Source organism: Carassius carassius, chromosome 25 (assembly GCF_963082965.1).
Source record: "Carassius carassius chromosome 25, fCarCar2.1, whole genome shotgun sequence".
In the NCBI taxonomy this organism is placed as follows: domain Eukaryota; kingdom Metazoa; phylum Chordata; class Actinopteri; order Cypriniformes; family Cyprinidae; genus Carassius; species Carassius carassius.
The window spans coordinates 13,148,555-13,159,856 of NC_081779.1; the positions used below are offsets into that span (position 1 = coordinate 13,148,555).

General features: G+C 40.9%; 1 protein-coding gene and 1 pseudogene across 1 annotated transcript; both read right to left on the reverse strand.

Annotated features, from left to right (window-relative positions):
- Positions 1-107: 107 nt before the first annotated feature.
- Positions 108-3,260, reverse strand: LOC132104246 (elongation factor 1-alpha-like; annotated as a pseudogene).
- A 1,022-nt stretch (positions 3,261-4,282) lies between these two features.
- LOC132104240 (elongation factor 1-alpha) lies at positions 4,283-7,516 on the reverse strand. The gene is made up of 8 exons (XM_059509562.1): positions 7,359-7,516; positions 6,613-6,769; positions 6,083-6,262; positions 5,696-5,992; positions 5,436-5,586; positions 5,112-5,368; positions 4,783-5,017; positions 4,283-4,703 (listed from the first exon to the last, which is right to left on the reverse strand). The coding sequence occupies exons 2-8, from the start codon at positions 6,754-6,756 to the stop codon at positions 4,579-4,581; spliced, it is 1,389 nt and encodes a 462-aa protein (XP_059365545.1). The 5' UTR covers positions 6,757-6,769; positions 7,359-7,516; the 3' UTR covers positions 4,283-4,578.
- Between the last annotated feature and the right edge of the window lie 3,786 nt (positions 7,517-11,302).

Sequence of the window (11,302 nt, forward strand, 5' to 3'; positions counted from 1 at the left end):
ACTGTCTTCATGTACAAAGGCCTTAGCCTTTTGTAATGTGCCGAACAAAGTATATACTGTTAACCCTTAGTGGATTTTAAAAGCATCTTTCTATGGATAGCAAACAATTGAAATGCATCATTTTATTTATCATGTTCAAAAATAATGTATTCATGAAAGCACCCATTCATAATGCCCTGACTTTGATAACAGAGAATAATGGCACAAACTGAATGATCATTTTTATTTTTATAACAAGGTGTTCAGAAATACATGGTTGACTCCTTTCCTTCTGAAGCTTTTACGGTGGGTTTTTATCAACATAAGCCAGTCCTTTAAAACCGGGCTCAGGTTCTGAGACATAGCAATGGATGTCAGCGAGGATTGCTGGGTGTCTGACGGGACGATTCATTTGGTTTTGGCAGCCTTCTGAGCAGACTTGGTCACCTTGCCAGCAGTGGAGGCTTTCTTTTCAACCGCCTTGATGACACCAACAGCAACAGTCTGCCTCATGTCACGCACAGCAAAGCGACCTGTGGATAGAGAATGATTAGTACCAAAACTGAAGATTTTGGTTAACTGAACATAAGCGGCCTAGTATGACCAACTTACCAAGAGGGGGGTAGGTAGAGAAGCTCTCCACACACATGGGCTTGCCAGGGATCATTTCAACAATGGCAGCATCTCCAGATTTGAGAGCCTTGGGGTTGTCCTCAAGCTTCTTGCCAGAACGACGGTCGATCTTCTCCTTGAGCTCAGCAACCTTGCAGGCGATGTGAGCAGTGTGGCAGTCCAGCACTGGGGCATAGCCCTGAGAGATCTGACCAGGGTGGTTCAGGATGATGACCTAAAGAGAAAGAGGGGTACAAGATAAAGTACCAGATATTACAAAGATCGTGCAGATAACATTCTATTATTTATATCTAACCTGAGCTGTGAAGTTTGCAGCCTCCATAGGGGGGTCGTTCTTGCTGTCTCCAGCCACGTTACCACGGCGGATGTCCTTGACAGACACGTTCTTAACGTTGAAGCCAACGTTGTCTCCGGGGAGAGCCTCAGCAAGAGACTCGTGGTGCATCTCAACAGACTTGACCTCAGTGGTCACGTTTGCAGGGGCAAAGGTCACAACCATACCAGCCTTCAGAGTTCCAGTCTCAACACGTCCAACAGGCACAGTTCCAATACCTGAGAGAAACACACAGAGGATGTTTGAGTGACAAATTATATAACATCTATGGTTTCTCGTTAGGTTGGAAGCCGTATTGTTATTGTTGGCGAAAACTAAAAGTAAACACTTTCATTAAGTGAAATGAACTAGGAAACGCTGACACTAAATGTATTTTTCATTACTCCCAAACTAACAAAAAAAAAAAAGCTAAACAGTCAGCAAATTAATTTTACATTTAGATGCATGATATACTTTAAAATTTAAAGCTTTTAAAAACTGTCTGCATTAAACATGAAAATGCTGTTTTGTGATTTACAGGTTTTATTCATTCACAACTTTCTAAAAACCACATTTTCTCATATTTGCAGGTATCCATAGTTCTTAAAAAAAAACGTAAGAAATATAGTATAGCTTATGTAGTTTTTTCATGCTTATTTTGTCATATTTTAAGTCATCTTGATGCCTCTTGAAATTTTTCTTAGGCCGTGCTTGAGAATCACTGCTCTAGATAGCAATAACATTAGACTGAACTGAGAAAATTAAAGCATTTTTTACTTATACCAGTTGCTGCATTAACTATGGCAGCCCTAAAATATTAAAACTGATGTAATAACTAAACATGAAACTAGAATGATGCTAAAACGAAAACAACAAATTCGACACCAAAGTCAAATCTAGAATAACCCTGGATGGTGGTAAATGCTCGCCTCCAATCTTATACACATCCTGCAGAGGCAGACGGAGGGGCTTGTCGGTGGGCCGACTGGGTGGTAGGATGGAGTCCATGGCCTCGAGAAGAGTAACACCACTGGCAGCACCTTCCTTCCTCTCAATTTTCCATCCCTTGAACCAGCTCATCTATTAACAATCCATGAACAAAATACAAAACAAAAAGCATGAACAATTGCAATGATCACAAACCCTAACAAAATCCTTTCACAACCCATAAAAAGGCAGATGCTGACGTTTTAGCTGGGCTCCAGCATGTTGTCCCCATGCCATCCAGAAATTGGGACGAAGGCAACACTGGCAGGGTTCTTGATGTAGGCGCTGACTTCCTTGGTGATTTCCTCAAAACGAGCCTGGCTGTAAGGGGGCTCGGTGGAGTCCATCTTGTTGACTCCAACAATAAGCTGTTTGACTCCCAGGGTGTAGGCAAGCAGGGCATGTTCACGGGTCTGTCCGTTCTTAGAGATACCAGCCTCAAACTCACCAACTCCAGCAGCGACAATCAGCACGGCACAGTCAGCCTGTGAAGAGTAATGAATAAAATCATGACATTTAAATGTAAACAATAAAATGCAACAACAAAATCATTACGTACAGTAACCTGTGATAGATTTGATGAAATACAAAAACACTCCTAACTGAGAAGTACCAGTGATCATGTTCTTGATGAAGTCTCTGTGCCCAGGGGCATCAATGATGGTGACGTAGTACTTGCTGGTCTTGAATTTCCAGAGAGCAATGGCAATGGCGATACCACGCTCACGCTCAGCCTTCAGTTTGTCCAACACCCAGGCGTACTTGAAGGAGCCCTTGCCCATCTTGATGCAGAGAAATATTCCAAAGCATATTTGAGATTTTTGTGAGACCAAATGGACAAAATGAAAACATATAAAAGATAGTAATATAGAAATAGCTTATATTAGAGTTTAACAACTTTTCAAACATAACATCTATACGTGATGCATTAATGATACAGTTTTAATCCTCATAGTTCTCCACATTTCATAAATGATTATTCTAATAAAAATTATAGCCGTTTATGTTAAGTTTGGGCATTTAAAACTGTAGATGTCGCGCGCACGGTGTTTTAAAAAGACACGCCCAGAATATACTTGTCATCGATCGAGAAGATTACGTTAGTCATCGCAAGTCACCCAAGCTGTCGTGACATACCTCAGCGGCTTCTTTCTCAAACTTCTCGATGGTTCTCTTATCGATGCCACCACATTTGTAGCTGAGATGTCCGGTGGTGGTGGACTTTCCAGAATCCACGTGGCCGATAACCACGATGTTAATATGAATCTTTTCCTTGCCCATATTGTAAATTTACTGTGGAAAGACATTGCTGGATTTAGTTTCGCCTGCACCTGGACGTTTAAACATACATTATTAGTGATCAATGAGTTCCGGCGATAAATTCAAAAGGCGACAGCATATGCAGTCAGACCGAATCAAGGGGTCTCGCGCGTGCGCCGTACAACACAAGGCGCGCGCGTTCCATTCAGGATAATCTCTGCACGAATGCGCAGCATCGCTTGTGCTGCCATGTCCACCGGTTATAAGTATTTATATACATTATATAACCGAACGAGATTATATAGTCGCCTTTTGTGTGTGTGTGTGTGTGTGGGGGGGGGGGGGGGGGGGTTGTGGTGGTTGCAAACGTATGGTTTAGACCAGTAATTTGTGATTAACAATTAATAGCAGTACTTTAAATTCTCACGTACAGTTTAAGACTAATAATGTTTCCATAATCGGTTGTCTGTTAGAAAAACCGTTATTACTTCAAACACATGGACTAATCTTTCCCCCAGTCCTTACTTGCGAGATCTGGCAACGCCCAGCTCTCCCGGTTCACTTCGTGTCCTCCATGTTGAAGGACTGGAATGACAGTAACAGCCATGTTACTTGCCAATAAATTACTGCTCTACAGGTTCACTGAAAACAGCGTAACTTGATTGAAAAAAAAAAATCTGGTCTGAACCACCTAGTCTGAAAATATGCATATGAAAAATTTGACCACCTTTGTGCACTTTTCCTTGACACAGCCAAGCAACTCTAGGGTTGATTGTGAAAAGGAATCAAATCTTACCTTACAAGCGCTACAGACAGCCCCAAGGAGACTGGAGAAAAAGGAATTCGTTTCACTCCCCCCTCTATATTTATACAGGGGTGGGATATGAAAAACTAGACCACATAGATACAGCTCAGCTGAGAGGTACTATTGGTAGCTTTACAGAGCAGTCAAAATTTGCGATTGGAGGACAAGACATCAGTAATGTGGGCACACTGTAGAAGAAGCCCATCTGCAGCATGTGTTAAAACAGCTGCAAGGACCATGACAACTCCGTTGCATATCCCAATTAACCACACAGTTCTCCCATTGATGACAAGACAAAGCAAAAGTTCAATTTTTAATACTTTTATTAGTTTCTTATTCAGCAGCTTCTTTCCAAATTTTACTGTGGAAACAGGTGCAGTTCTAAACCATTAACACAAATGTAATAACTGAAAGAGGCACTATCAGTCAATAAATCCAAGTCACACTTAAATCCAAGTTGGTTTCCTTTCCTGCGAAAATTTTTCCGATGGGTTTTAATCAGCATTAGCCAGTCCTTAAGTAGAGTGCCCAGGTTTAGAGAAATTCCACGAGGTTGGGAAGAACGTACCACAACCTTTGGAACAGTGTGATGAAAGGAATTTCACTTGGTCTTGGCAGCCTTCTGCGCGGACTTCGTGACCTTGCCAGAACCACCAACTTTCTTCTCAACGCTCTTGATGACACCAACAGCTACGGTCTGCCTCATGTCACGCACAGCAAAGCGACCTGTGGATAGAGAATGATTAGTACCAAAACTGAAGATTTTGGTTAACTGAACATAAGCGGCCTAGTATGACCAACTTACCAAGAGGGGGGTAGGTAGAGAAGCTCTCCACACACATGGGCTTGCCAGGGATCATTTCAACAATGGCAGCATCTCCAGATTTGAGAGCCTTGGGGTTGTCCTCAAGCTTCTTGCCAGAACGACGGTCGATCTTCTCCTTGAGCTCAGCAAACTTGCAGGCGATGTGAGCAGTGTGGCAGTCCAGCACTGGGGCATAGCCCTGAGAGATCTGACCAGGGTGGTTCAGGATGATGACCTAAAGAGACAACACCATTTGTATAGGCATTAACACAGTAAACACTGGAATTCAAGTGATTTAGTGGCCAAGGCAATGGGGGAGGGGGTCTAACCTGAGCGTTGAAGCTGCCAGCTTCCATAGGGGGGTCGTTCTTGCTGTCTCCAGCCACGTTACCACGGCGGATGTCCTTGACAGACACGTTCTTAACGTTGAAGCCAACGTTGTCACCAGGAGTGGCCTCAGCAAGAGATTCATGGTGCATCTCAACAGACTTAACCTCAGTGGTCAAGTTGGCAGGGGCAAAGGTCACAACCATACCAGGCTTGAGGACACCAGTCTCCACACGGCCCACGGGTACAGTTCCAATACCTGAGATGAGAAGGGTTAAAAACCAATCCAAGTGTTTTGACTGCTGAACTTTACAAATTATACCAACCTCCAATTTTGTAGACATCCTGAAGTGGCAGACGGAGGGGCTTGTCAGTGGGACGGCTAGGAGGCAAAATGGCATCCAGGGCATCAAGAAGAGTGACACCGCTTGCATTACCCTCCTTGCGCTCAATCTTCCATCCCTTGAACCAGCCCATCTAAAAACAGACAGAAATGGTCTATTCAGATGTGAAGAAATGCACTGAAAGGGTGGTTCCCCTTATGGAATTAATTTTACATTGGCACTGCAAAGTTGCATAAACCTACGTTTGAGCTGGCCTCCAGCATGTTGTCCCCATGCCATCCAGAAATTGGGACAAAGGCAACACTGGCAGGGTTGTAGCCGATCTTCTTGATGTAAGCACTGACTTCCTTGGTGATTTCCTCAAAACGAGCCTGGCTGTAAGGGGGCTCGGTGGAGTCCATCTTGTTGACTCCAACAATAAGCTGTTTGACTCCTAGGGTGAAAGCCAGGAGGGCATGCTCGCGGGTCTGTCCATTCTTAGAGATACCAGCCTCAAACTCACCAACACCACCAGCAACAATCAACACAGCACAGTCAGCCTGGGGAGGAATATAAACAATTGTTAAACCTCAACCTACTACAATATACTCACAAGAACATGGTTCCTTGTGAATGGAGCATAGTCATACCTGAGAAGTACCAGTGATCATGTTCTTAATGAAGTCTCTGTGCCCAGGGGCATCAATGATGGTGACGTAGTACTTGCTGGTCTCAAATTTCCAGAGAGCAATGTCAATGGTGATACCACGCTCACGCTCAGCCTTCAGTTTGTCCAACACCCAGGCGTACTTGAAAGAGCCCTTGCCCATCTGTTTTTTGAAAACAGAAGTCAAACATTAATAAAAGGCGGTATTTAATCAATTTGTTAAATATAAACCCAAGCTTTAATGCACAAGTTGTTTGAGAGGTTTTGTTTATTTAGAAACAAAACCGCTTGAAACACTGAATTGTTCCAGCGCACATGCTGCGCGGCCTACTAGCCGCCATTACAGAATCTGCAGCGTCAGGGAGACTCGTTTAGCTCCGCCCACTCCCACACCCAGCCGGCTTGAGCCCAGGAACGCGTGCTACCGCCGCCATTTTGGCTCTTGTTAAGCCGAGATGTGCCGCAATCAATTCACAGAAATTCACGATCCAACCAGCACGTTTAAACTCTTACCTCGGCAGCTTCCTTCTCGAACTTCTCGATGGTTCTCTTGTCGATTCCACCGCATTTGTAGATCAAATGGCCGGTGGTGGTGGACTTTCCGGAGTCGACGTGGCCAATGACCACGATGTTGATGTGGGTCTTTTCCTTTCCCATGATTGATCGGTTTCTGTATAAAAAAAAAACAGAAAATTAAAGTTTAATAGAGACGCGTCCATATGGACCTTCCATTAAAAGTATTGAGCGGGGATTTCTTGGAAAGTTACAGATGGCCCCGAGGTTGACCCGGCCTAGTTCACCAGAAGACAACTGCGACACGTGTTTCTTTACAGTAGCGCGGGATTAAGTTACAGGCAAAAATCTGAATGTCTCAAATGAATACACATGGACGCAGACATCTGGCTCTCGAATCAGTGATAACAGTTGCTGGATGCGAGAATGTGCGGAAGGCTTTCGATAGGCCCGAGACTGCCAAGTCTTTTAGTGCCTTTGTTCTCTTCCCGGTTCCCATTCTCTGATAGATGGGCGCACATGGAAACGATGTTAAAATAAACCACCCCAATATACTACTAATTGAAATAAACCACAATTACAAAATATATAAGTCTACTAAAGAAGCCATAGTAAAGAGCACGCAGAGTAACGAAAAAACGCTTAAAAAAAGACAAGAAAGCGTGGAAAATTACCCAAAAGTGCATAAAATACAACAACGGAGTAAAAGGGAAAAAAACAAGGCCTAACCAACAGCGAAAACTCACCAAGATCGAAAGATCACTCCTCAGAAGCTGCTGCTCCCCTTTGCCAGGTAACAGAAAGAGGAAGAAAACGGTTTGGTTGGAGAATTTATACAAGGGGAGGAGGAGAGACTGGGCTGCACCCCCCGCTTCCTCTCTCTCCCTGACCGACCCGCAAATCACACACAATTGACTCAAATTCTCCCCGCCTCGACAAACTGCGTCACTACTTTGTTACACTGAGCATCTTACTAAATTAAATAGTATTTTTTTTTACAAATATTTGAGATATGTTGCAATGAACAAAATGGGGAAATATATGATATATGATTATATACTTCGTATTACCAGTTACCAAATCTACAAACGAGTACAAATAATAATTGTTAACGTTAATGTCAATGTATAGATCTAGTCTTTCCATTTTAAATTTACATTGTCACAAGATGCTTACCACAGTTGACATTTTTGGTCTCGTATGATGAATGACGGCAATCATAACTATAAAACTGAACCCGCATTATGTATCACTGATTGAATTTGGTTTAAAATCGAATCACTTCATCAAATTTATTACTCTAGTTTTGGTCAAAAGAGCTGTGATGTTTATGAAACATAAGTTTAGTGTGTAAAATATGCATAGTTAAATATATATATTTCTTACTCATCTTTGTGCTTGTTCCTACAATAATGACCTCAGTTTCAGAAGCATGTAAAGAAATGTGAAATGTATTTAATTTTACGAAATAATGAAATGAAACCAACCAGTTTCCCACCCCAGAGACAGTGTGATCAGCACAGCCTGAATGCAAATTACCATCAAGCACAAAGTCTATAAGGCCACTCAGGCCCTTTGTCTCAGATGCATCTCCATCCAGTGGTTTATTCAGATTCAAACTCAATCAGGACTGTTGGCAGAATTGTGAGATTTAAGCCCATGTGAGGCAGCAAAACTTTTGTCATTTTCCTTAGTTTGTAAACATTTCATGCATTCAGAGTTCTTTGTTTTTGGAGTGTAGGGATTCTTCAATTTCTTTTAATACCTTACAGGCCTATATTAGCATCACCAATGCCTTACATTCCTTATAGCCTTATTTCAAAGAGCTGGCATCACCGTTGAACTTCGATCAACTATCTCTTCCTCTAGAGTAACAGATGCTTGGTCTACAGCTGCTATTTTCAGTCAAGAGCAACAGCCACAGATACACACACAGTCGGGCGACATATACAGTGACAATCAGAGTGGCATGCAATGGGGTCTAAAACCTCATTAAAATTTTTGGGAAAAAGTGGTTATAAATTAAGTTTTATGGTTTTAAAAATTCCTAGCATGGACAAAATATTAAGAACAACCCTTTAAAATTCTGCAACTATTTAAGACTCTATTTGAAACATGTGGCATTGATCCTTAAGCTCTTTGTATGGATAGTCTGATGTTCTTTCTTTAACTCCTGTAAAAAATGCTCTTTGACTCATTCTCAAATCATGCTAGAGAACATGATCATCCAGTTTTACACAAACTTGTGGATTTCATGCAGCTCAAAAGTGCTCATGTCATAAAAGCAAAATGGGGACACAACAGTTCTAATTTATATATATGTGACCCTAGTCCACAAAACCAGTCTTAAGTCGTTGAGTCGTCTTAATAGTTGTATCTTGGCCAAATACTGTCTGATCCTAATAAACCATACATCAATGGAAGGCTTATTTTATTCAGCTTTGAGATAATGTATAAAAGTCTCAATGTTCATGTGGTAAAAGTTAATGTGGGAAAAGTTTAGTGGGTTCAGGAGGGCAATTGAATTTAATATCATTTGTCTCCACAAAAAAAAAAAAAATCAACAACACATTGTGCACTGTATACATTTAATTAATTAATTAAACAGTCCTGATGTGTTCATAACATAGATTTTTATATTAATGTAAAATATATATCAAAATTTATTGTTTTATTTAAATTTTTCAATTTTGTTTCAGTAGCCTACTGCTTAGCATACCAGGCTTTGCAATAGCTGTGAGTATATAATTTTGAAATAGGAAATATGATGAAATATAAAACAAAAAAGCTAGTTAGTCCAGTCAACTTGATGCTTGGGAAACAACTAATCTACATGATGATTAAGTTAACCCAAAGCTACAGAATAAGCAAATAATCAAACAAATGAAAAGTCTCTTCGATTATTATCATGGTCTTCTTTAACAGTAATCCTAGAAAATGAAGTAAACAGAATTATGCAGTAAGCAACCAGTCATATGACTGATAAAAAGAAATGCCACAGCATTTGAGAAAAAAAAAAAAAAACACTGGCACATGATTGCACTAGGAATTGTGCTGATTCCCACATTTCTTTCTTATTTTCTTCACACAAACACTAAGTATGATTACTATTCACAGCCCAGCTGTCTAAAACCCCACCCCAACATACAAACTCAGCATGTCATGCCCATGTCATGTTTAAACCTGTTTTAAACCTGTCTTTTAATACACTTTGATGACTCTTGGTCTGGTCTGGTCTAGTCTGGCCTGTTTGGTTCATGTAGCAGCAAAATGCTTATAAGCTTAATATCTATTTGTCCAGATAAACTGCCATTTGGTTTCTATCTCAGACACTCAACAAGTGTGGGGGAGGGCATGGGGAATGTGTGCCATGAATCAGCGTCAGTGCCTGGCATGAGATCAGTGTTGAGTCATGCAAGGGAAGGAAAGGCCTGAACTTTTCCCTCAAGCCTCAAAAAACACAGAGTAGGCCTCAATGCAAGACATCCTTTTGTATTTTGGTTTACTCTTGAAATTTGGTATTGCAGCAACCCTGGTATTTTGAATGTTCTTAAGTCATTCTGGACCAAAATATCTGCTAAATGAATAAATGCACATGTAATGTAAATGAAAAAGTATTTTTTAATGATAGATACAATGCTGTGCAACTTTGTAAGTGCTTAAATTGTTTAAAGAATCCTTGGAATTTTTAGCTTTAAATCATATCTGAAATATTGTACTCTAGTAAAAATTCTATTGAAACGACATTGCATTTAATAAAGCATTTTGAACCTAAAATAACCTTAATTATTAGACCAACTTAAGGGGTTCTAACAACAAAGAAAAACAATCAAACTTCAATGTAGAACCCGCCCCAAGGCAACAAACTTACTCTTGCAAATCCCCTCCATGTGTTATGCAGTTTTGAGCTGTAATGCAAATGGATGGGGGAGAGGGAAACAAACATCTGCATGTGTGAGAACCCCTTGGGTCTGTCCTCAGACCTTTGGTGAGATTGCAAATGTCCAGGAATGAGAGGAGGTGATTTCACAACTGCTGAGAAAGATGTTGCTAGTCAATAATACATACACACTCCTCGACTAGGTCTTTCAAACAGGAAAGCAAAATATGACTCATCTACAGTATTATTAAACAATATATGACAGGGCATGACCAAGTTCACAGAGCAAATTCTTTGCACCTTTGAACAGCTAGTAAAACTGTAACACAAGAAATGTAATTTTATGACTCTACCAGTTTTATTTTCTCCTCCTGGTATGCCGGACTGTAGTGTGTTCATTTACACAAACAACAATGACACGACGGAAAGTGTGCATTTACAATGTCATGATAGGAATGATCCAAGTATATCATTCGCTGTCTTGTTGATAAAATCGATATATATCACGTCAAACTTAGCACTATATTAATTACACAAAAGGTTAAAACGCACAGCAAGGATAAATCACAATATTCACGCTTACATCTATTTCACACATGTAAATATACATGTGTGAAATCTTTCCGCATTGGGGGTGGAGATGGGTTTGGTTAAAGTGATAAGGGGGTGGAGACTTAAGGGTGGTAGGCGTTTAACCTGGACCCAACCACGCCCCCTTGATCTTGCGTTCTGAGGACAGTAAAATCAACCAAGTATATCCGGGTCATATATATTTATTATTATTATTATTTTTTTTTTTTTTTACAGTGC

Coding starts and splice junctions, on each gene's coding strand:
- LOC132104240 (XM_059509562.1), bottom strand. CDS start 6,756: ATGGGAAAGGAAAAGACCCACATCAACATCGTGGTCATTGGCCACGTC. Junction 5,993..6,082: donor TGATCACTGGTACTTCTCAG/GTATGACTATGC, acceptor ATTCCTCCCCAG/GCTGACTGTGCTGTGTTGAT. Junction 5,369..5,435: donor GGATGTCTACAAAATTGGAG/GTTGGTATAATT, acceptor TTCTCATCTCAG/GTATTGGAACTGTACCCGTG.